The sequence below is a fragment of the Peromyscus leucopus genome, chromosome 8b, assembly GCF_004664715.2.
Source record: "Peromyscus leucopus breed LL Stock chromosome 8b, UCI_PerLeu_2.1, whole genome shotgun sequence".
NCBI lineage: Eukaryota > Metazoa > Chordata > Mammalia > Rodentia > Cricetidae > Peromyscus > Peromyscus leucopus.
In genome coordinates, this window is record NC_051086.1 from 26,322,361 (window position 1) to 26,348,491 (window position 26,131).

The 26,131-nt window shown below is 43.9% G+C and overlaps 1 protein-coding gene and 1 non-coding gene across 7 annotated transcripts in view; both read right to left on the reverse strand.

The window, feature by feature from the left end:
- Zc3h7a (zinc finger CCCH-type containing 7A) overlaps nucleotides 1–26,131 on the reverse strand; it is a 41,241-nt gene that overhangs the window by 12,035 nt on the left and 3,075 nt on the right. For 4 of the 6 annotated variants that reach the window (XM_028872902.2, XM_028872906.2, XM_037201346.1 and 1 more), the window contains exons 2-15: nucleotides 16,560–16,661; nucleotides 15,199–15,238; nucleotides 13,117–13,314; nucleotides 10,427–10,585; nucleotides 10,132–10,212; nucleotides 10,006–10,044; nucleotides 8,207–8,240; nucleotides 7,715–7,998; nucleotides 5,349–5,562; nucleotides 4,211–4,275; nucleotides 3,466–3,652; nucleotides 2,902–3,063; nucleotides 1,707–1,903; nucleotides 814–914 (exon numbers count right to left, since the gene is read on the reverse strand). In XM_028872902.2, coding sequence (XP_028728735.1) covers nucleotides 814–914; nucleotides 1,707–1,903; nucleotides 2,902–3,063; nucleotides 3,466–3,652; nucleotides 4,211–4,275; nucleotides 5,349–5,562; nucleotides 7,715–7,998; nucleotides 8,207–8,240; nucleotides 10,006–10,044; nucleotides 10,132–10,212; nucleotides 10,427–10,585; nucleotides 13,117–13,314; nucleotides 15,199–15,238; nucleotides 16,560–16,627 — 1,829 coding nt within the window. In that variant the 5' untranslated portion in view covers nucleotides 16,628–16,661. Of the gene's footprint in view, nucleotides 1–813; nucleotides 915–1,706; nucleotides 1,904–2,901; nucleotides 3,064–3,465; nucleotides 3,653–4,210; nucleotides 4,276–5,348; nucleotides 5,563–7,714; nucleotides 7,999–8,206; nucleotides 8,241–10,005; nucleotides 10,045–10,131; nucleotides 10,213–10,426; nucleotides 10,586–13,116; nucleotides 13,315–15,198; nucleotides 15,239–16,559; nucleotides 16,662–20,786; nucleotides 20,895–22,315; nucleotides 22,381–26,131 lie in introns of those variants that run through there. The other 2 variants (XM_028872905.2, XM_028872904.2) reach the window with 2 other exon arrangements.
- LOC114695577 lies at nucleotides 21,000–21,164 on the reverse strand. Its single transcript, XR_003734886.1, has one exon. It is a non-coding gene; the product is annotated as a U1 spliceosomal RNA (small nuclear RNA).

Genomic DNA, 26,131 nt, shown 5'->3' on the forward strand with positions numbered 1-26,131 from the left:
CACTATTAATGTTACAATTACAGTTTAAGAAAAATCTAAATGTTCGTCACAAAATATGCTTTTCTATATTAAATAATCAATCTAGCAATTCAAGTAATTCAGTACTTAATTCTCATACAAACAGGCAAAAAAGCATTTTTTTAAAACTTTTTGTCTTTTCTATTACATTTATTTAATGTGTGTGTGTGTGTGTGTGTGTGTGTGTGTGTGTGTGTGTACATGCTCTATGGTGTACCATTTGAGGTCAGAGGACAACTTGGAACAGGTTCTGTTTTTTTTCTCCCTTGTGGGTCCTGGAGATGAAACTCAGGCCAAAAGACTTGGTAAAAAGTGCCTTTGCCTGCTGAGTCATCGCACAGCTTCACTGATTTGCTGAGTCATCTCACGGCTTCATTGTTTTGCTTTTTGAGACTGGTTTCTCATTAGGATCAGCTGTCCTACCCTGCTTATTAGGCCAGGCTAGACTCAAACTTGTGATCCTCCTGCCTCTGCCTCCTGAGTGCTGAGATTATAGGCATGTGCCATAACACCCAGATAAAAGACATTTTAAAATAGTTCTTACTTCTCAAAAGAACAGACAGGTCAGAAGAATGCCTTCTATTACCTTTGTTTTTCCTCTTTCTTTCTTTCTTTTTTTTTTTTTGGAGGCAGTGTGGTCTCATTGTAGAGCCCTAGCTGACCTACAGCTGACCTGCTTTGTTTCCTCTGCTTTGTTAACTGTATGCACCCCTATACCTAGTCTACTACCAACTTTACTGGATCTAAGAAAATCTGTTTTCTTGTCACTATAAAAACTAGAAATCACCAACATACTTATTGTCCTCAAATTCATGCTTTGTAACCGGGTGAGAACAAGCAGTGGAATTATCTTTATTCCTTTTACTTATCATTCGAGGTTTATGATCAAAACATTTCTGAAATAAAGAGAAAAGAGATTATCACACAAATGTGCCCAGAATACTGCCTTAGTTTCAGTACCCTTATACATGTATGCATTTATAATTTGTGCCAATCGACAGTCAGCATGAAACCTTACTACCATTTATTCTGCTCTGGTTGTTTTGAGACATCATCTCTGTATAGCCCAGACTGGCCTTGAATTTATAGTGATCCTCCTGCCTCAAACTCCTGAGCACTGGGATTACAGGCATGCACCACCAGGCCCAGATTTCTTCTCTTTTTTCATATAATTGTAGTACAGTGGCCTACCGATTACTGAGTGAACACTTTACATTGTGACAAGGTCTGCTGAGCACTTTCTACAATAAGGCTTACAAGTCAGAAATTTTTACAGATTTTTGTTCTCTTGAAAGGGCTTCACTGTGCAGCCCTGGCTGGCCTAAAACTCACTATGTAGACAAGACTAGCCTAAAACTCAGAGATCTACCTGCCTTCGCTTCCAAGAGTGCTTGGCTAAAGGTGTATGCCACCATACCTGAACACAATTTGTTTTGTTTTTTCTTGAGACAAGAGTCTCACTAAGTAGCCCTGGCTGACCTGGAGCTCGCTATGTAGACCAGGCTGGCCTTGAACCCATAGAGATCTGTCTGCTTCTGCCTCCCAAGTGCTGGGGTTAAAGACATGTGCCACAGCACCTGGGCACAATTTTTTTAAAACCCATGCTGGGCAAGTGATCTCTAAGGATTTACACTCTCCCACCACTATCACCAAATTTTACAGCAGAAAATGAGTCATGGAGAAATCACCTCACAAAGGAATGTAAACTCTCCAAGATGCTCTTGAAGAAGTTTGACCACAGTAAGGCTGATCTTTCCATTGCCCCCAAAGAAAGCTTCTCGACTGAACGCCCCTTTTCTTTCCAGAGTCCACACATCTATCTCTTCTTGGCAATAAGCAAATGTACAGTGGCCAGAATATCGACATTCATCCTCTGCAGCAACATCTGGAAAGGCAGGAGAGTCAGAGACACCTGTTCCAGGGCCAATGAACGGCAAGCACAGTTACATCATCTGAAAATCTCTAATAATTCAAAGAGCTTCAAGCAAGAACAATCATCCCTATGCAGGACCAGGTGAGACTCAGTCTTCAAGCCGAAATGTTTTTGACTGCAAAGGGAGAGGACACTTCAACGTTCGCACATGCTCCAACCAAGTTAAAAGTCATTCTGTGGGGAAAGTGGGACATGAGATGGTAACAGGGGTGAATATGATCAAAGTACTTGTCACATATGTATGAAAACGTCATTTTGAACAATGAATACTCTCATGAAAAAAAAAATCAGGCTGGTCAGATGGCTCTGTGGTTAAGAGCACTGACTGCTCTTCCAGAGAACCCAGTTCCATCCCCAGAACCCATATGGTGGTTCACCACCTTCTGTAACTGCAATTCCAAGAGGATGGAATGCTCTTCTGGACTCTGCAGGCCTGAGCTTATGTAGTGCACATATATTCAGGCAAAACACTCGTATACATAAAATTAATAAATAAAATGAAAACTACAAAAAAAAAATAAATTATCTTAGTGGTTTTCTTTCTTTCTTTCTTTCTTTTTTCCTTAGTGGCTTTTAAAGCTCATTCAGATGAAGCTTAAACCAAAAGGAGAATGCAAGTTCTCTCAGAAGCACATTCAGAGCTTTATTCCATGCTGTGATTCTCAGAGGCAACAGTTCTCTAAAACCCAATCTAGGTCTTGTCTCTACAAACTATGAAATATACACGAGATGTTAAAAAACAAAACAAAAACAGCAAAAATAGCAGAAAATATGAACTGACCGATTCAAGGTACTGTTTTTCTCCTAGCCTAACTATCTTTAACAACAGCAAGTATTGACACAAATGCAGCCAGGAGGTACAAAGGACAAGGCCTGGTGGTCAGCACAGAGACTTTCCAAAAGTTGATTAGTCATACAACATACACCAATTAAGAAATGACAATACATACCTTTACATATATAATACGGTCCTTCATAATTTGTTTTTGTTGGTCTTGGGCGTATTTTTTTCCATGATTTATCTTCAACATTTTTTATCCTACCAATTAAAATATCTTTTTTACATTTATGATCTAGATTAGCATGGTAAGTGAAATCCATTAACTTCGGGCCTGAAAAAGACATAAGAGAGATTGCTCACAGGCAGAACAGATACCTTTCAGTTTGCAGGCAGTTTATTAGCAGTCAGGGCAGATGGACACTGACTACCACGGCCCCAAATCTCAACCGACAGGCTGCTTGAGTAGCCTTGGGCCTCTGTCAGGACGTCCAGTGTTCTACTCAACAGCAGCCCTGCTGGCACCTTTCTAGGGAAATGATCCAGACAGGAACTCTATGGCTTATAAACCAGAAGCAGCAACAATCTGAATCACTTTTGGACCAGACATCGCCTGCTTCTTTCACTGCTTGCCTCCTGACATGCCCCAATGGACGGCAACCAGAGCCAGGGCTGTTTCCGTCCAGTCACCAGCTCCACGGCACATAGCCTGCTGCCCACTAGGTTCGGTGCTGACCTGATTTTACAAAGCAGATCTGGCAAGCTTGTCTCAGCTCATGGGTTCCTTCGAGGGGGTGCCTAGGAGTTCCTGATGAAAATGGTTTAGCAATCACACTCCCAAATAAGTTTCCAAAGTCATTTCTAGGCTGACTTGCAATTCCCAGGAAATTTTCAGAGGGAAACAAACTTCCTGGTCCGTTCATCTGCAAAAAGAGTAAGAAAACAAAACAAAACAAAAAAACAAACAAAAAAAAAAACCAAAACAAAACAAAACGAAAACAGGCAACAAATATTGTACTATCACTAAAGAAGGAACTGGGCTCCTGTGGAGAGTAGGGTGAGGCTGGTGCCATTCCGTCCCAGGGCACTTCTCCATGACAAACTGTCAGTTTCTGTGTTTTTTTTTCCCTTTGGACTCTGGGCCCCTTTAGGGATCCTCTATGAGCTGTTACTAACACACAACTGGTTTGCTTCCACAGGACACAAATCTTACACGCTCTGCTCTGTCTCCTTGCTCTACTAAGCTACACTACATAAAGCTGGCACTATCTGTAATGGTGATTAATTTGCTCCAACAGATCGAGTCACATACTCAAAACATGTATTAATGGATGCTCTGGATGAGTTTTCTAATACTATTCCCCACAGCACACAGAAAATTCAAGGAAGCCTTTCATTTTTCATTCACATAATTCAGTTACTTAAGCACAGCCTATGTTCAATTTAAGCGATGTATTCACAAAAGAGGAAGTGACACTTACAAGTAAAAGGGAGGAATTACTGTTGTTAAGCGTTGTTCCCTCTCTAGCAGTTGAGGTGGACAGATCTAAAATAATAAAAAGACTTCAACAGACCTTTTCACTCTACATCAATCAGCACACAAGGGCTCTGCAGCTGACTCCCTATGGCTCCCACAGCTTCCCCATCCCAATCCTCTAAGCTACTGACAGAAGAGGGCTGACGGTCTCCCTTCTAGAAGCCAAGGGCCTAAGCAACCCTTAGCCATCACTGGAGAAATTATCTATGCCAGGGTCTACTGATTGGGACTAAGACAAACCTAAGGAAATGAAACCCACACTCGAGCTGAGAAAGGCGCCTCCTCCTCTCTGACATGAGCAGCAGAAGCTCAGGGCTGCCTCATCCGGGTCTACATTCAGTTGCTCCCCTGCCATTCTCTACCCCATCTTCTCACTGGAAATCTCTGAAATTTAGACTTTTACCCTTTAACTACTTATCAGTATCTCCAAAAAATATGAGGACTTTTTTCACTATTTATAGTATGTAATAAGGGCCCAGGGGTACAGCTCAGTAGTAGAGCACTTTACATAGTATGTGTAGGCCTCGGATTCCATCTCTAGTACCCCAGAAAAACAAAAGCAAACTAACAAAAAAACCAAAAACAAAACAAAACAAAAAACCCAAAACCAATTATTCAGCCTAGAACTGACCAGACTAAGATCTCAGTACTCTATGATAAAATGAGGGCATAGGTTGCTGAGCTCCACAGATGAAGTCTCAGCCATGTCTAAATGTTATCATACTGAACCCAGATGTGAGGCTAGTTTTAATGTTTGCCAGTTCACATCCTTTAAATGGGACAGACTTTTACAGCAGAATACACTTGAAGACATTTACCCCAAAACAACAAACACCAGCTTAGCCAATCGTGCCATCTAAAACCAGTACCACATCCAAGCCGACCTCATGCCCTTGCTTCTTATTCTCAGGATGTCAGGTAAGTGAAGCCACATGCAAACTAAGGGCTCCCTCTTTATACTTTAGCCACAATGAGGACAAATGAAGAAACTACCACCTAAAAAGGCTTTATAAAATTGCCATATACATTTTCATTTTTAGAAAATCGACTGTAGCTGTTTATAATTTAGGAGAAAGTCTTACCTCGTTTGGACTCAGTCACTGAAAATGAATTTAGAGACGAACAGAAGTCTCCCAAGGTTGAGGTCAGAGGTGAATACAACTCTGCAAAGGAGGACGGAGGAGCGTACCTCGCACCGACAGGCAGCGTGCCGAGCAGGGGCGCTCCTGTCCTGAAGGGCAAGCTAGGAGCCACACTGGCTGTCGGGAGGGAGCCTCTGCCCAGGGTAGAGGAGGGCTGAAGAGAAGAAATGAAGAAATTCATGAGCCTCTCCTCATCAGCTTAGCGTCCTGCTTTTACCACCAGCATATCAAAACAGACAGACCCCAGACTAAGGAACGGTACTGAGCAGAGGGCTTGCACCCAAAGGAGAGTCCATCACAGCACCCGGAGAGCAGAGTCTGTGCAAGCCCTCCTCTCCGCCCACCATGCTACATCCACCCTGCCAGCATGGACTGGGTCCTCGAAAATCCAGCTGACAGCTACATGATTGAGTCTTGGTGGAGACTTTTTTTTTTTCTGTTTTTTTTTCTGTTTTTTTTTTTTTTCAGACAGGTTTTCTTTGTGTATAGGTGTGTGCCACCACACAGTACTGAGGGTGTAACCCAGGGTTTCATGCATGCTAGAAAATCATGAGCTACATTCTTAGCCCTGAACTCACACTTTTATCTATTTTGTATTTATTTTTAAACTTATTAAATTTGCTATAAAAGGGGGATGGGGTTGCCGGGTGGTGGTGCATGGCCTCTCGGTGATCCTTAAGACCTGAGATGCACGCAGGCAGCTCTCTCTAGGCTCCATCTCCATCGTGGGACTTGGATGAGGGACTGAGCCAGGTGACAGGAACAGTGCTCCAGAACCTGTGTCAATTCTGTCCTGTATGTGAGTTTTTCCCCTTAATAAATTCTTTGCCCTTTAAACAGACTCCGTGGATTTCTTGTTATAAGGTTTAATGTTTTTAAGGAAGTAATTTGTATGTGTTTACTGTATGTGTGCAGTGTCTGCAGAGGCCAGAGAGGCCATCAGATCCCCTGGAATTGATGTTATAAACAGTTGTGAGCTGCCATGTGGGTGCTAGGACTCAAACCTGGGCCCTCTGGAAGAGCCATTTCTCCATTTCTCTAGCTCATACAAATGTGTGTGTATGTGTGTGTGTGTACATATATACATACATACACACAAATATGTGTGTGCTATTTTATATGTATTATCTGGTGTGTGTGTATATCCATGTATACACATATATTTAGTTGAGAGTGAGTATGTGTGTTATTATGTATGTATTATCTGATAGCCACACAAGTTTAGTGAGTGAGTGAGTGAGTGAGAGAGTGTATGTATGTGTTTTGAGAAAGGGTCTCATTATGTAGATCTGGCTGGACTGGAACTACTAATATAGACCAGGTTATCCTGAAACTCACAGAGATCTTCCTGCCTCTACCTCACAAGTATTAGGATTAAAGGCTTGTGCCACCTGGCTAAAGATTTATTTTTTTAATTGGCGGTGGGGGGGGGGCTTTCCTGAGTATATACATGAAGCCAGAAACCAAAGCTCAACCTTACATATCATTGCTGAGGAACTCGCCTACCTTGTCTTTTGGGACCTGGGGCTCACAGACGAGGCTATGCTAGCTGGCCAGTGAGCCCCAGGGATCCTCCATGTCCACCTCTGCAGCTCTGTGATTACAAGTTGGTGCTACCACACCTGGCTCCCCCCCCCCAGGTCCTTCTGCTTTTATGACAAGCTCTTCACTCCCTGAGCCATCTCCTAAACCCGCGGATGCCTATTCTCTATCAGAATGTTATGCTTAACCTTTCCACTCCAGAAACATTGATCAACTTCTAGACAGCACACTCCTTTCTTTTATTTCAGCAATGACCATGTTATCCAGTTACCTGTTATCTCCTCAGAAGAAGCAAAGAAAATGTCAAGGTCAGAAAGCAAAAGTGAATCCTAGAAGCAACACAAGTTATCTACCATGCTGCATTATACTTTAAACAGGAGGTAACTATGTCCTTGAGAAGACAAAGTAGGGCTGGGGAGATGGTTTCATGGGTAAAGTGCTTGCCTTGTAAGCAAGAGGACATGAATTCAATCCCTGGAACCTTTGTTAAAAGCATAAACATAAATAAAAATTTGAAAAGAAAGAGAGAGGAGAAACTAAACTGAGCAGGAGAGATGGCTCAGCAGTTAAGATCATTTCTCTTCCAAAAGACCTGAGTTCTATTTCCAGCATCCACATGGGGCGGCTTACAACTGCCTGTAACTCCAGCTCCACAGGATCTGACGCCCTCTCCTGGCCTCCATAGGCACCTGCACATATGTCACACTCACCACCACCACCACCACCCACATTCTTTAAAAGGGAAACTAAATAGTGAAACTCACCATGACAGCATCATTTGTTTCTGGGGCTGAATCAAGGAGATCGTCTATGTCATCCCCAAGGACAATGTCTCCATCATCTACAAAGGCGTCTGGCAGTGTGAAGGGGCCCTTCCCTCCATTTGCAAACACTGTGGATGGCAGTGGGCTCTCATCCACTTGCAGTTGCAAAACAGAAGTTAAAGGCATAATAGGAACTGAGGCCAGCTCACTCCCAATATCATGAGGAAAACTGGATGTAGGAAGGGAGACAACCGGAAGCACTTCTTGCCTTGGGGTTAATAAATCTGTAACAGACATAGAAATTTGCTCACTCCAAGCCACTGTATTACAAAATAAGAGTGCTAACAGCCAATAACCGAGGACATAAAAGCAGTCACAGTCTTGCTTTCATCACACAGCAATCTCACCTGACAATACGATATAATAAACAGTGTAAAAAGGGCAAACTGGCAGGCATACTTCAGAAGGTTAAGATGACAGGTAAAAACATACCTGGCTCAATATCTTCCACGGAATAGTTCACAGCCTGGAAATTAAAGCAACAGTGATCATGTTTTCAGGATTCTAAACTCTAAAGCAGTCTGAAAAACTCATCTTAAAGAGTGATGCAAGCCAGGTGGTGGTGGCACTTGCCTTTAATCCCAGCACTTGGGAGGCAGAGGCAGGCAGATCTCTGTGAGTTTTAGGCCAGCCTGGTCTGCAAAGCAAGTTTCAGGACAGGCTTCAAAACTACACAAAGAAACCTTGTCTTGAAAACTAAACAACAACAAAAAAAAAAAAAAGAGTGATGCAGATTTGCAAAGACATTTGATGATACTAGAAATCAAAAGAACATTCAAACCACTTATCTCCTACTCTTTTGGTTTGTTGTTTTGAGACAGGCTCTCACTCTGTAGCCCTAGCTGGCCTGAAACTCACAGAGATCCACCTGCCTCTGCCTCCCCAGTGCTGGGATTAAAGGTGTGCACCACCATGCCCTGTTTCTTCTTCTTCTTTTGAAACAATCTCATGCAGCACAGGCTGATCTCAAACGTGGAATGTAGCTGAGAATGACCTTGAACTTCTAGTCTTCCTGCCTCCATATCTGGGATTACCAGGTATCATCAAAGCTTTTTTTTTTTTTTTTTTTTTTTACTTTCTTTTGAAGACGGATCTGTGTTGTCCTTATTCGTCTCACTCTCCTGGGATCACAAGACTGCACAGCCACACTGGGAAACACTGTGTACTTCTAGCAGACACACATTTCTCAAAGGCTAGTTAGAGGAGACTAGAGACTAATCTAGTCCCCATCCACCAGCCTCTCACAATGGCTAGTGCCATCCCATCAACCACAAGACTTTAAAAAAAAGAGAGAGAGAAGGGGCTGGAGAGATGGCTCGGTGGTTAAGAGCACTGGCTGCTCTTCCAGAGGTCCTGAGTTCAATTCCCAGCAACCACATAGTGGCTCACAACCTCCTGTAATGAGATCTGGTGTCCTCTTCTGGCCTGCAGGCATACATGCAGACAGAACATTGTATACATAATAAATAAATAAATCTTTTTCCAGGACAGGCTCCAAAGCTACCCAGAGAAACCCTGTCTCAAAAAAGGGAAAAAAAAAAAAAGATAGGGAGAGAGAGAGACAGGGTTTTACCATGTAGTCCTGGCCGGCCTGGAATTCTATGTAGACCAGGTTGGTCTTGAACTCACAGAGATGCTCCTGCCTCTGCCTTCTAAGACCTGAGACTAAGGAATCTATAGCCATTACTGACAAAGTTTTTTTTTTTCAAATTTAAAAATTAGATTTATTCATTTCATGTTATTGTGTGTATGTATGTATAGCACATGTGTGCTTAGTGCCCCGGAAGGTCACAAGACCGTCCCTGGAACTGGAGTTGCTGATGGTTGTAAACTACAATGTGGGTGCTGGGAACTAACCCTGGACCCAGGTCTGCTGCAAGAGCAGCAGTGCTCAGTGCTCTTAACTGCTGAGCCTCCCTCTGGCCTTTGGCTGTTGTTGTTATTTTTTAAACCCCAATGTCTCTCAAAACTAGTATCTGGCCTGGATCCATGATTCTCACAGAAAACTGAGCATCAGTTCACACCCTGTCACAGGCTCCAATGGCCTGCAGGAAGTGCTGGCTAAGACTAAATTTGAATTGATTTGCTCTCTAAAGTGACAGGAAGCCATGGCCAGTTTCAAGTCTGAGGCATCAAAGACACACACACTAAAACTATAAAATGCACAGTTGCTAAGACTCCCAAGCCTCCTTTTCTCAGAAGCATGATTGTTGCACAGATAATAACCCTACCTTGGCAGCCCCATCTCCTGGAACTGGCTTCAGTGAGAGCTGAAATAAAATGAAAATGCAATTTCAAAACAGAACTGACTCAAGATTATAAAACAAAATGAAAAAGCCCTGAGAAGTGTGACTTACCTCAGCTCTAACATACGCTTTCCTTATTTTAAATCCCAATTTCTGAGCTAATTCTTGGGTTAGTTTTATTACATGTTCATCCTAAAAAAGGCAACATTCATAAATATATCTGCAGTGAAACAAGAAAACAGGGCTGTTTTATTTCCATCTAGACACTTGACTGACAGCCGTCATACTGAACTGGGGCAGGCTGGAGGCTGCATGAGCACTCAATTCTTTCACGCACCATGGAGACACATGAGAGCAGTTCAATACTTCAGATGCAAACAAGTGAACTAAAGTATCCATTCCATACCTGAGGCACTGCTAAGGAGCATTTTGCTACAGCATCATAGGCCTCTCTGTAACGTCCTAAGTCACTCAAAGCCTTAGACTTCCGATATAGAGCTTTGCAGTTACTGGCATTAATACTGAGGACAGCATTACAATCTTCTAAAACTTTATCATGGAAACCCTGGTGGGAAAGGCCAAAAGAGAAAGCCAGAATCACATGGTTAATATCTCACTCTGATGCCTGTTTCATACACAAAAACAAATGTGTGACTCCATTCTATGACTCTCAACTCGAAGTTCACAATGATACTTTTCATTTGAGTGATTTTGTTAGGATACTCCACATATATAAAAGTAGGAAATCATCAGGAATATCTATATACTCCCTATCCTATATCAGACAATGTGAGTACTTGGTCACAGAGCCCTAGATCTCCAAGGAAGAAAGCTTCCAGGATATGGCTGGTGCTCCAGCATCATAATCACCCTATTCTCCTCCTCACTGTCATCACTGCTTTTTAAATCCATTAAAAATGTCAAATGTGGAGCCTGAGAAGATGGGTCAGCACTTAGGAGCACTGGCCACTCTTCCAGAGGACCCGGGGTTCAATTCCCAGCACCCACATGGAAGCTCACAATTGCCTATAACTCCAATCCCAGGGGATCTGACATCCTCTTCTGGCTGCACAGAAACACAGGCAAAACACTCAAACACTCTGTATACACGTGGTGCACATACATGCATGCTGGTCAAGTGTAAAATAAAATAAATCTAAAAAATATATTTTGGGGGCTGGAGAGATGGCTCAGCAGTTTAGAGCACGGGCTGCTCTTTCAGAGGTCCTGAGTTCAATTCCCATATATGTATGTATGTATGTATGTATGTATATGTATATATGTGTGTATGTATATATATGTATATATGTATATGTATACGTGTGTATATATACATACACACATATACATATATATAAAAGTATATATACATACACTTTTTTTTTTCCTTTTGGTTTTTTGAGACAAGGTTTCTCTGTGTATCCCTGGCTGTCTTGGACCTCTGTAGACCAGGCTGGCCTCAAACTCACAGAGATCCATCTGCCTCTGCCTCTCAAGTACTGGGATTAAAGGTGTGCACTACCACTGCCTGGCAGTGTGCTATATTTAAATCAAACTTAGAAAGGGCTGGTGAGAGCTCAATGGAGGAGTGCTTGCCTAGCATGTGTAGGCCCTAGATTCCATCCCGAGCCCTGTGAGAAATAAAACGTATCTTTAAAAACAAACAAACAAACAAACAAAAACAGCCAGGGGACTGGAGAGATAGCTCAGCGGTTAAGAGGTCCTGAGTTCAATTCCCAGCAACCACATGGTGGCTCACAACCTCCTGTAATGAGATCTAGTGCCCTCTTCTGGCCTGCAGGGACACATGCAGACAGGACACTGTATACATAATAAATAAATATTAAAAACAAAAACAAAATAAAATAAAATAAAATAAAACAGCTAGGTGGTGGTGGCACTCGCCTTTAATCCCAGTACTTGGGAGGCAGAGACTGATTCATCTCTGAGTTCGAGGCCAATCTGGTCTACAGAGTGAGTTCCAAGACAGCCAAGGCTACACAGAAAAACCTCGTCTTTAAAAAAACTAAGTAAAAGCCGAGCAGTGGTGGCTCACACCTTTTTAATCCCAGCACTCAGGAAGCAGAGGCAGGCGGATCTCTGTGAGTTCCAGGCCAGCCTGGGTTACAGAGTGAGTTCCAGGACAGGCACCAAAACTACACAGAGAAACCCTGTCTCAAAAAACAAAAACAAACAAACAAACAAAAAACAAAAAAACACTAAGTAAATAAATAAATAAATATAAAAATAAAAAAAAATACTGTAAATTTGGGTGGGAGGGGGGAGAACAAGGGAATCCGTGGCTGATATGTAAAATTAAATTTAATAAATAATTTTAAAAAATGAAAAAAAAAATACTGCAAACTTATCTTGCAAGATATTGCTCTTGGCTGGCACCTGGAAGCCCTCCAAGACTACAGAGTTATAACAACTATTCTTTGTAAAAAGAAAATTTAAAAAATAGAAGAAAAGAAAGGGACTGCCCTTGCTCTTACCCTTATTTGAACACTGTACAGTGTACACACACACACACACACACACACACACACACACATCACTAAACATCACATAGTACCCGACAAATCTCCAACGCTGATTGACATGTCAATTTTAAAAGTATAATGTAACTTCCAAATAGCTTATTGATCAGGAATACATTATAGAAAGCAACATCAGGGCTGGAGCGATGGCTCAGAGGTTAAGAGCACAGACTGCTCTTCCAGAGGTCCTGAGTTCAATTCCCAGCAACCACATGGTGGCTCACAACCACCTACAATGAGATCTGGTGCCCTCTTCTGGTGTGCAGACATACATACAAACAGAACACTGTATACATAATCAATAAATAAATCTTTTAAAAAGAAAGAAAGCAAGCAAGCCCAGCCACCCCACCCCCACCCCCGAGTACACGTGGACGGCACTAGCGGGCCAGGCGCAGCTCAGTGGCAGATGCCCGGTGTCATGCCACGGCCTTGAAAGCACAGCTGCTAGCTTCCACATCTAGTCCAGGACAACACTCAGGAAAATGACTCTTTATTAATGTACTACATCACTGAAGAAAATGCTCTAGAATTAATTTTAAAACTCCCAACTCACCATATTAGAATAGCAGGCAATACGATTTATATGAAGTTTTTCAATGATTTCTTTAGGAATTAAAATTTCTTCAGACTTTGCATAATCAGCTATATTCAAAGCTTCTGAGTACTGACTTAGAGAGCTACTCCAATCACATTCCCGATAAATATCATTTCCTTCATTAAAAAGATTTCTCACGAGAGCATGCAAATACACCTAAAAAGAGAAAATTACCTCTTGAAGCCAGAACAAGGTAAGACAGAAGTAAATACCATGATAACGCCTAAAACTTCAGAAAGCACTGCTGGAGAGCAGGGCAGAGCTTCTGTAAGACAGCTGCCACTGCTGCCTTGCTAGCAAGTTCATCCTGCCTACTTCTGCAAGAGACAACGGTTAAAAGCACTTGGTAAGGGTATGTGTGTGTCTCTGATTCTGTGCAGGTAATAAGACACTTGGTGCAAGTCCTCAGTCAAGAGAGGACAATAATATTTATGGCTTCAAATCTGCTGCCATCCTCCTGCCTCTGCTTTCCAAGAGCTGAGAGTACAGGCATGAGCTACCAACCCCCGCTTTAGTTTAAGCCTTTGGCGAGTATTTCTGACACGGCAACAGCAATAAATGCTCCCATTGCTGCTGCACAGCACACTAGGGAGCATGTGCAGATAAGCATGCACATGCACAGTAAGTACCTTTAGTATCTGCACGTCTTTACCAGCTCCATCACTTTCCACATTTTTATGGGTCATTTACATTTCTTCTTTTAAAACATTGTTATTTGTGGGGGACTGGGAAGAGGGGAGGAGTGGTTTTAAACAAGCCACCGTGCATGTGTGGGTATCAAAGAATTTGGGGGAGTCAGATCTCTCCTTCCACCACGCAGGACCCATGGAAAAACTTCAAGGCATTAGGCTTGGTGCCTGGTGCCTTTACATGCTTAGCCATCTCTCTGGCCCTGTATCTCTTCTTTTATAAGCTATTTGCTTAGATCATTTCCTGATTTAGGGGATGAGGCTAAGTAATTTGCTTATTGAGTGATTACACCCATTTGTTGATGTGTACCTTTTCTATCATAAGATCAGATAACCTTTTTGGTCCTAATACACACACATTTAAACTGACTACATTGCTAAGGAACAAAGCAGGCATTAACGCCTGACGTGGCTTGTGATATGCCACTGAATGTCTGTGGGCCCCAGTTCCACATATGGAAAAACAAAAGGGTTTCTCCAGGTATTTCAGCTCAAATACTTTAAGACTCTCCTCAGTGTGGAGAGGAGAGGAAGAGGAAGAACTGAACACAGGGAAGGAGGAATGTGGACACTTGGAAACACACCTTCAGAGATTCCAAGCCACAGTGCTGTAGTCCAAGGTCCAAAGGAGTGGCCTTCTTCTTCCTATGTCTGGCCAGTTCATCCCAGCTCTTCCCTCCCGCTCTCTAAACAACCCTCCTTCAGTGCTGTCGGGACTTATCAAAACTGAAAACGATGACACCCACATTCTCTGTTCAATTCCACTCCACTTATTTTTGACAAAACAGTAGTTAGCTGGGCAATGTTGGCGCGCGCCTTTAATCCCAGCACTTGGGAGGCAGAGGCAGGTGGATTTCAGTGAGTTCATGGCCAGCCTGGACTAGAAAGCAAGTTCCAGGATAGCCAGGACTGTTACACAGAGAAATCCTGTCTCAAAAAACCAATCAATCAATCAATCAATCAATAAAATAGTAGTTAATTGGCAGAGGGTTCAAAATCCATACTAACTCAGACTACACTAACACAGGAAAGAAAATGCAAGACAAGTGTCCAAAAATGCCCCAAAGGCTGTCCTATATATAACAGGCTAGCAAGCTTTTTCTATAAATGCCAAAAAGTGAGCATTTAAAGCACTGTGGGACATTTAAATTCTGTCCTGTGTCACGAAAGTACCACAGAGAATACATAAACAAATGGCTGTGGCTACAGTATTCTAATAAAGCTTTATTTGTGAAAGAGGGCAGCTGGTCAGGTCAGGTGTGACACACAAGGCCAGGGTTTGCCAAATCACATTGCAGATTATAGTTCTTGAGCTACTATGACTAGCCACAACCCTTCCCAAAGTCATTACCGCATATTGCTCCTGGGTCCCTGGATATGACAGCGGAGACCTGAGAAGAAGAAACAAATCTATTGTAATTACGAAGATCTACTACAAGTGGTGCTCATTTGTTCTGAGACAGTGTCCCTGACTGACATGGTGCACACTGAGGTCAGCCTGCCTCCACATCCCACGTGTCAGGATTACAAGAGTGCTCCACTATGACAGGCTCCTTATCAGCATTATTCAGCCAGAAGTTATCTTAAACTGCACTTTTTAGGGGCTGGAGAGATGGCTCAGTGGTTAAAAGCACTGGCTGCTCTTGCAGAGAACCCTGATTCAGTTCCCAATACCCACATGGGAGCTCAAAGACCCAATAATACTCGCTTCTTGCTTCTGAGTGCAGGAATTACAAGTGCTGAGGTATTTCAGGTATGGGCTACCATGGCAACTACTGTTTCCTTAAGTACAATACTTCTCTTTCAAATCTACTCCTTTTCAAAAAAGACCTAATTCTTCAAATACCAAAAAGATTAAAAATTGACACTTTCTGATCCGATTTATTGCTGATCAGTGTCTCCTCCCCAGAAAGAACAAAGAGACCCTTCTGCCTGGATATGTCCCCAAGCAAAAACTGTCTGCCACTGGTACTGTCCCTAACAGCATGGCCTGACAGCCAAAGTCTTCTGTGCTACAGATGTTCATTCCAGATGTTTAATTCACCAGAATGCTTCTTATAGGAACACATTCCAATTCTTCAGTCAAATTTGAGGGAAAGGACTGCAACATAAGGGCTTTAGCCCTAAAAACCAACAATAAGAAGAATATATCCATGGGTTGGGGATTTAGCTCAGTGGTAGAGTACTTGCCTAGCAAGCGCAAGGCCCTGGGTTCCATCCTCAGCTCCAAAAAAAAAAAAAGGGAATATCCAAAAAGTGGTACACACCTTTAATCCCAGCACTTGGGAGGCAGAGGCAGGCAGATCTCTGAGTTTGAGGCCAGCCTGGTCTATAGAACGAGTTCCAGGACAGACAGGGCCACACAGAGAAACCCTGTCTTGAAAAACAACAACAACAAAAAGAATACCCAAAAGAATAAGGAAAAAAAGTGCTGGAATGAAAATGTCACTTCCAACCCAACCTGAACACTATGACAGTTCTCAGGCTTGCTAGGTATGGGGGATGCTTCATGCTTATAATCCAGTGCTTGTGAGGTTGAAGCAGGAGGACTGTTAGGAGTTTAAGGCTTTCTTGGGCTACAGTGTGAGATTCTATCTCACAACAGAAAACACCAAGAGATCTCTGACTTTCCACATGTGTGGACTCCACACATAATTCAGGAGAGGCCATCCGACAGGCACACTAGTGGGTCATCAAGCGTCAGGTTCTTACTGGATGAACTGTAGACCTTCCTTAATGTTGTGCTGCCTTTTCCTTCTCTCCTCAGGCACACTGGACATGTTACCCCGCACATCCACTTGCTAACTGAGCAATCTGTAAAGAAACAAGGCATAAAATTACTGCACCCACCAGCAATTCTGGATTTCCCACTAAAACATCCATAATTCTAAGCACTCGGGCGGCAGAGGCAGGCAGATCTCTGTGAGTTTGAGGCCAGCCTGGTCTACAGAGTGAGTTCTAGGACAGCCAAGGCTACACAGAGAAACTGTCTTGAAAAATAAAAAACAAGCAAACAAATCCATAACTCTAGACCCTCACTCGGGCTAGAGCACACCCATCTCCAAAGGCCCTGGACACTGAGGAGCCGTTAGGCCTTTCTTTGGGGTTCCTGTGGTCTTCGTCCACAGCACGCTATTTTCAGACTGGTCAGGGTGCATGACCCTGCTGATCCCGTGCCCCTCCTCACAGTCCACATGCAAAGACACCTCTTCTTGACACAGGCTTTGTCTCTTCCTCATCAACCTGCGTGTGTGAGCGGCAGCAAGAACAGTCTTAGCCATGCTCAGCTTCTGGAAGATCTCCACACGCGAAAACTTTACCTCCCCTGCCTCGGAGGGAATCTGACATCCTAGTAAGCAGGGCAAGATCTGAGCTAACCCTACAACAGTACAGACAGATCTAAACACAGTGACTTCATGCCACTGCTATCCATCCCTCTGACCAACCTTCACGGAGCAGTTCGCAGCAAGTTAAACGGAAGCCCTGACAAGGGACTGAGATAAAGGACAGATTTCCGGTGCTGGTGAGATGCCCGGTGGGTGAGAGAACTGGCCGCTCTTCCAGGACTCAATTCCCAGCACACACACACTGACAGTTCCCAACCATCTGTGACTCCAGTTCCAAGGAATCCAACAAACTTTTTCTAGTCCCTCTCAGACACTACATGCATGTGGTACACAGACATACATGGTCAAAACACCTACACACATACAATTTTAAAATATGGATTCCCTGATCCCCACTCTAGATTCCCGGTCTCAGTGTCTGATAGCTGCTCAGTATAGAGTGTTCTCCCTGCTAGAGATTAGCAGTCTCTCTTGTTACCAGGTGTGACAATCAAAGAGATCTCCAGATAGTAGCAAACGTCCTCAGGGGCCAGCAGGGAAAGGCTGAGAACTGAGACCTACAATGAAGCTCATGTGTTCAGACCTGGAGACACCTCAAGCAGGCGGCTGAAATGTTCTGGTTTCACTACTGCTTGCCACTGTAATGTCATTTAAGGATACACAGGACTGGATGCCCAGAGGCTGACTGGCATGCATCTTTCTGGTCTTTCCAACACTGTCAAGTGTTAAGAATTTGTATTTGGGGGCTGGAGAGATGGCTCAGAGGTTAAGAGCACGGACTGCACTTCCAGAGGTCCTGAGTTCGATTCCCAGCAACCACATGGTGGCTCACAACCATCTGTAATCAGATCTGGCGCCTTCTTCTGTATACATGATAAATAAATAAATCTTTAAAAAAAAAAAAAAAAAAAAAAAAAAAAAAAAGAATTTGTATTTGATACTGTAGCGGCAGCACTAAGAAAAGACATCTACCACTTGCTTTCAAATATTCCCCAGGCATGGTAGCATATATCTTTAATCACAGAGCCAGTTCCAGGACAGCCAGGCTACACCATGTCTCAAAAAACTAAAAATAAATAAATAAAAATCACATATTCCTCCAACTTATAAGAGGAGAATGAGAATGAAAAGGCAGAATGTTGATTAACTGTGGGTGCTAAGTACAGGAATTCACTTTCATGTCTTTGAAAATTTACAGAATGAGTTTTTAAAAAATCCATGACACTGGGGACTAGAAAGATGGCTCAGTGGTTAAGAGCACTGGCTGTTCTTCCAAAGGACCTAGGCTCAAGTCCTATCACCCACATGGTGTCTCACAAACTCCTGTCCCAAGGGCTGATAGCCTCTTCAGGCAGAAAGCATGCAAGTGGTGCCTATACCTGTGTGTAGGCAAAACACCCATACACAATCAAGCAAAAAGTTTTGTTTTTAAGTTCCCGACACTGAAGTAAAATGGCCATAATGAAGTAAAATTTCTGGAATTCTTAAACAGCTTTTAAAATAGTTTAGTCAAGAAGCAGGTGAGATGGTTCATATTAAGAACACTTGCTGAGGGCTGGAGAGATGGCTCAAAGGTTAAGAACACTGACTGCTTTTCCAGAGGTCCTGAGTTCAATTCCCAGCAACCACATGGTGGCTCCCAACCATCTACAATGAGATCTGGTGCCCTCTTCTGGCCTGCAGACAGAATACTATATACAAAATAAATAAATAAATCTTTGATTTAAAAAAAAGAAGAAGAGTTGTTGCACTGGGCAGTAGTGGCATATGCTTTTGATCCTATTTAATCCTAGCACTTGGAGGCAGAGGCAGGTGGATCTCTGTGCGGCCAGCCTGGTCTACAGAGCGAGTTCCAGGACAGCCAGAGCTACAGAGAGACCCTGTCTCTTCAGGGGGATGGGGATTTGGCTTCTGGCTAATGATAATTAGACTTTATAGCTTTAGGACTATTTCCCTAGAAAGTGCTAGAACACCTTGAACTCTGACTTCTTACAAAGGGCACAGGGCAAAGAGCTAAATATTCAAGCATATGATTAGAAGGGGTGGTGTACACCTTTAATCCCAGCCCTCAGGAGGCAGAGACAGGTGGATCTTTGTGAGTTTAAAGCCAGTCTGGTCTACAGAGTGAGCTCCAGGACAGCCAGGGCTACACTGAGAAACCTGTCTCAGAAAAAAAAAAAAAGGAAAGAAATTAAAAATCCTCTTGAAAACTGTGGCCAGAGCCTCAGTTGTCATTGTCTTGTCTTTTTGAGATAAAGTCTGACCCTCGCAGGCCTGTCTGGATTGAACTCTAGATGTAGTGCAGGCCGGTCTTGAACTCTTGATCCTCCTGCTTCCCCTTCCTAAATTCGGGAATTATAATTATAATTGTGCTCAAAAAGTTGTTGGTTTGTCATGCTGGGGAACTGGACCAGGGGCTTCACATGCATTCGGCAGGCCTGGCAGGCAGGCATGCTCTACCACAGAAACACACCCCTCAACTCATCCCCAAACAGCCACAAGTTTAGTGTACCAGGCAATACTTAAACACAGTGTGAGGGGCTAGAGCGATGGCTCAGCAAACCCACGTGGCAGCTCACAATTGTCTGTAACTCCAGTTCCAGGGAATGTGACACTGTCTTCTGACCTCCATGGGCACCAGGCACTCACATGGCAAATAAACATGCCAGAAAAATACTCACACACATAAAATAAATCTAAGCAACAGTGCAACAGCATTTCATTTTCAATCATGTTTTTAGTTTTTCTCAAAATCTCTCCTCCCTCCCTCACTCCCCCCCATCCCCGATACAGGGTTTCTACCTAGATTCTACAAATAATATTTTTCAATATTTATTACATCTGTCTATCTTTAGCAACCTGCCTTTCCTATCTTAACACCAACTCACTTTATGTGACAAATTTAAAGTAAGCCACAGGGACAATGAGATGGTTCCATGGGTAAAGAAACTGGCTACCACTGCTAACAATTTGAGTTTGATCCCAGAAAACTATGACAGGAAAAACCATTCCTGCAAGGCATCATCTGAATACACTACATACACACACACACACACACACACACACACACACACACACACACACACACACGCGGCTTGACATAAATTATAGTTCATTCCGAAGTCCTTCAGCAGCATGCATAGCATTATCTCCCCCACGCCCTTTCCTTTGAGAAAGGGTCTCACTGTGTAGTCCAGGATGCGATGTGTGTGTGTGTGTGTGTGTGTGTGTGTGTGTGTGTGTGTGTGTGTGTGTTAGTATTAGGTAGCTGGACATAGTGGCGCATGCCTTTAATCCCAGCACTCAGAAAGCAGAGGCAGGTGGATCTCAGTGAATTCCTTGGAAAAATAGACTACTGGCCCAGCCGTTCTCTCCTGCATGCAGACACTGTTCCATCACAGATTTCATTTTGCTTAGAAAATAACCCCACCTCCCACCTCCATTTTTAAGAAAGAAAACGATTTTAGTTCACCCCTTACTTTGGTTTGTGGTTTTATTATGTATTTATCTGCAGTGCTGGGGACTGAACCCCAGAGTCCCTGAATACTAGACAGCACTGTGACAACTGCCTGCCCACCACACCCCAGCTCACCTTGCTCTTCAATCCTGTCAAAGTCTGGCCTCAGTTTGTTTGTTGGTTTTTTGAGACAGGGTTTCTCTGTGTAGCTTTGGAGCCTGTCCTGGAGCTCACTCTGTAGACCAGGTTGGCCTTGAACTCACAGAGATCCGGCTGCCTCTGCCTCCCGAGTGCTGGGATTAAAGGCGTGCGCCACCATCTCCAGCGGAGAATATTTTTTTTCTTTCTCAAGGAGACACAAATGCAATCCCCACTACCACAAATTATGCAGCTGGGTTTCTTGCATCTGGGAAAATTAAAAAAAAAGAGTCAGCACACCCCAAGGGCAACAGATGAGCATTGCCTGGGAGACACACCTTCCTGTTGATGCTATCTCACCTGTCCGGTCCGTATGACAATCTCTAAAGCAAATCAAACAGTCCCTTCTCTCCCGCAGGGCCAAGACTGCACTCGCTGTGTCACTCCAGGACACTTCTCCTCGCTTCTCTCACGGCCACTATCTTCACCTGTCTCCCCTCGGGCAAGCCCCCGAGCTTCATCTGGACTCTTCCAGATCTCTCCATCATCTTCCCTAGAGGACCTCTAGAAATGTCCAGACATAAATGACACCAGCTAGGCCCCCGACTACTGATGGCTCTCTGACTGACAGTTCCACTTGGGTGTCACACAGGTGTCTTAGGTTGTTTACATGGTACTAGGCTAGTACAAAGGAATGTCTCCTTCCCCAAATACTGTGCCATCTACCTTCCCCAAAGGCAGCTAATCACTGCCTCCAATCTTGTGTGTCCTGCCAAAGATACCCTATAGAAAACCCTTGATCTAAACCAGGCCTGTGGCACACACCTATAATCCCAACATCCAGGACGAGGCAGAAAAATCAAAAGCTTCAGGCCATCCTTAGTTACAAAGTGAGTTCAAGGCTAACCTGGACTACATGAAACCCTGTCTCACAGAAAAAACAAAAAAGTTCTTTGTCTCAACTTAGGTGCTGGTTATGAAGCAGCACCTCTAGACAAAACAGCACAGAATGCCACATGTGTACACAAATAAGTGCTAATGAGAAGTCAGTACAGTATGTATGGGAAACAGTCTTACACTCACGCCTTTTCCTGCTTGTGCTTGTCACCAGAAGAGTAAAAGGTTCATGGGACTCTATGTTCTCCCTTTGTGATTTCCTGTGAGTCTATAATTATCTTTTAAAATAAAAACCATTCTGTGTCCAGGCAGTGGTGGTGGTGGTGGTGGTGGTGGTGGTGGTGGTGGTGGTGCACGCCTTTAATCCCAGCACTTAAGAGGCAGAGGCAGGCAGATCTCTGAGTTTGAGGCTAGACTAGTCTATGAGTGAGTTCTAGGACACAGAGAAACCCTGTCTTGAAAAACAGAAACAAAAAAATTGTGCGGTTTTTTTTTTTTTTGTTCAAACTAAGGCTATTAGCATGTTCTGCACTTGGCCTTTTGCACTAAGTAACAAATCTCAGCATGTGCTACATTTATCTACACATACCATACACAACGTTCCATGATTAAGTTGTACCACAACTTACCCAAGCCCTGGTGTGCACAGCCTGCTGTTAACAACCTTGCAAGTTCGTGTCAGCATCTCTCATCTCTGTAGAGTAAAGGGAATGTGTATGTCGAGTAACACTACCCAAACATTTAATAAAAACTCCATCTAGTCCACACTAACACACCAACGGTCATCTTTTTCATAAAGAAAATTCTAGGAGCTGGACAGTGGTGTCATACACCTTTAATCCCAGCACTCGGGAGGCAGAGGCAGGAGGATCTTTGTGAGTTTGAGGCCAGCCTGGTCTAGAGAGCAAGATCCAGGAAAGGCGCAAAGCTACACAGAGAAACCCTGACTCGAAAAAAAAACAAAAACAAAAACAAAAAAAATTATGTGCATAAGTGTTTTGCCTGCATCTATGTACATGTACTATGTGCATGCTTGGTGCTCTTGGGGGTCAGAAGAGGGCACTGGATCCCCTCCCTGGAACTGGAGTTACAGACAGTTGTACACCATCAAGTGGATGCTGAGAACCAAATCTGGGTCCTCTGCAAGAGCAGCAAATGCTCTTAACTGCAGAGGTAATTAAATTAATTGGCCCTATTAACTGTATATTCTCTTCCCAAACCTAGCCAGTTCCTCAAGGCAGAAACCAAAGTGTAGACTGTTCTTTCTTTCACAATTCCACATCCTACCAACTCTCAAATGCCACTAATGACAGCATCAGAACATCAGAACACACACAGGGTATCCCAGGCCTGTAAGACCTCCTCCCAAGCCCGTGCCCAGCCCGGTGCTCTTACTGTCCTCTCCCTAGTCTCTTCCCACAGGACACTGAAAGGAAGGAGTTGGGAGTAGCAACACACTCCTGTAATCCTAGCTATTCTGGAGACAAGAGCATCAGGGGTTCAAGTCAGTAAGACCCCCAACTGCGTCACTGCGCTCTGGGCAGAAGCCATCAGTGCCTTCCTTCCCAAGGCTTCTAGACGAAACCCTTGCTTCCTTGCAATGCACTAAAGGAGCCTTCCTTCCCACTCCTCACACCAGTCCTCCTCCAGGCCACACAGGCTCCTGGGGTTGGGAGACTGGCTAAGCACTCTGTACTCATAGGCATCGTGCTTGCTCTGCCCACAGTGTACATCCTCGTCCTCCACAGAGCTGGCTCCTTTTCATCCTGGAGTCTTGGCTTAAAAGACACATTTTGGGACCTTCCCTTATCACCTTAAATTGCCACCACGCCTGCCTTGACCTCTATTGGTCACTTTAACAGGGACCTTGTCTCTTGGTCCTGACTACATGAACAACATATGGAACTAGTTCACTAAATAGTTGGATGAAGATGAACTGAGCAGTCAAGTGTAAAAAGACTGTTTCATGAAAAGTCCCAAGATCAGTTACATTAGAACTCTGTACAACTGATCTCAAGACAACGTAGAATGAGCCGGACATGGTGGCACACATCTGAACCCCAGCACAAAGGAGGCAGGCAGAAAGATGGAGAGCTCCAGGCTAGCCTGGGCTACAGAAGGAGACCCTGTCTCAAGACAAACAATCAAGGAAACAAGCAAACAAATGAAGCAAGGGAAGGGAGGGAGCTGGGCGGTGGTGGTGCACACCTTTAGATCCCAGCGGCTGGGAGGCAGAGGCAGGCTCCTAGACAGCCAGGGTTCCACAGAGAAACCCAGGGGTGGGGGTGGCCAAGCAGGAAATGACTGGTACAGTCACATGTGAGGAGCAAGACAGGAATGAAAGCACTAGAGTGAGAAGAAAACAGACAGCCACAAAGAACCCGAAACCATAGGGGACACCCCAAGGATTATGGCAATACATTCAACATCCACACTTCTCCTCGGTTAGAAGAAATGAATGAATGGAGGAAGGCTTTTAGCAGTACACATCCAAACAGAAAACTCAGTTAAGTAGGAATTAGTTTCATTAACTAAACTCTAACAAGCTAGAATATCCTCTTTCAGAGATCAGCTGTTTAAAAATTTTGTTATTGTCCAGAAGTTATATGAGGAGGGAGAAAGCACACTGAATCCCCATTCTAATTCCCTGTTCAGTCAGTGTCTGTGAGGTGAAAGGCATTGTCCTTCAGTCTAGTACAAAGCCAGTATGGTGAAATTCATGGCCATTCACCTTTCACAGCATGGGGAGAAACCAGTTCCCATGAACAGATCCCACGAAAAGTGAGATGTTACTATAACATACTGAGACAGAACCAGCAGCTGCCACCCTCTGGTGCCACGGGCTGTGCTGAGACCTTCACCTGTAGTGAGTCATTTGACCTTGATGAACTAAGAGATAGGTCCTAGGTGGGTACAAAGATGGGACCCTGGACAGAGAATGGACCCAGACCACAGAGCTAGATTCCAAAGCTAGCCTGATGCCTGGAAAGCTCACTATTCTGCACCAAGTACCCCAGGCTGCTGGAGGAGGACCAGCACCTGTCTCAGGTGGCCTGGGCTCAGACGCAGGTGGACACTTCATGGTCATCCAAGAGGAATAGAATGAACATGCTTGTGCACACATGTGTACACACAGGCAAGCTCATAGCAATCATTTAAAGCATCTTCACTCAAGCTGAGGGGTCAGGAAACATGCCCAAGAAGAAAACCTCCATGAATATGCTTGGCCAGAACATATTCAGACACAAATACTTCATGTGGGGGCGCTGGAGAGATGGCTCAGAGGTTAAGAGCATTGGCAGCTCTTCCAGAGGTCCTGAGTTCAAGTTCCAGCAAGCACATGGTGGCTCACAGCCATCTATAATGGGGCATGAAGCCCTCTTCTGGCCTGCAGACATACATACAGATAGAGCACCACATACATAAAATAAATAAATCTTGGGCTGGAGAGATGGCTCAGAGGTTAAGAGCACTGCCTGCTCTTCCAGAGGTCCTGAGTTCAATTCCCAGCAACCATATGGTGGCTCACAACCATCTGTAGTGAGATCTGGTGCCCTCGTCTGGCCTGCAGTCATACATGCTGTATACATAATAAATAAATAAATCTTAAAAAGTAAATAAATAAATCTTAAAAAAAAAAAAAAAAAAACTTCAAGTGATGCAACCTTCTTTCCAAGATAACAAATGGACCACCAGCTGGCCCTGATTCAACTACCATTATGGGACTGGCAAAGCATTCCGGGTGTAAATATGATCAAGATACAAGATATACATATATAAAATTGTCAAAATATAAATAAAAGATATTTTTTAAAGGGGTGCAAGAAAAAGCAGTCTAGTATTATTGTAATTTTGCTTTAAAAAAGTATCCACTGTCAGTGGCGCACGCCTTTAACCCCAGCACTCAGCAGGCAAAGGCAGGCAGATCTCTTTCAGTTCGAGGCCAGCCTGGTCTACAGAGCAAGTTTCAGGACAGCCACGGTCATACAGAGAAAACCCTGTCTTGAGAGAAAAAAAGCAAAAAACCTACCAAATGGTTCAAGTAGTGTTACTGGGAACCTTTCTTTTCGTTTGTTTGGTTGGTTGGTTCCCCGTGGTTCCCCCACCCACCCAAGCACTCTACCACTGAGCTAAATCCTCAACCCATTTGTTTTTTGTTTTTTGTTTTGTTTTTTTTTTTGAGACAGTTTCTCTGTTTAGTTGTGGTGTCTGTAGAGATCCACCTGGCTCTGCCTCCTGTGCTGGGATTAATGGCGTGCACCACCACCACCACCACCACCACCACCACCACCACCACCCCCACCACCACCACCACCACCACCACCCCCACCCCCGGCTGTGAATCTCTCTTGAAACAGTGTACACTAGCTGATTCTGCAAACACTTATCCAGCCCTGGGCAAGAGGGTAAAAGGCCACACCCTGCCTGCTGCAGTCCAGGTGGAG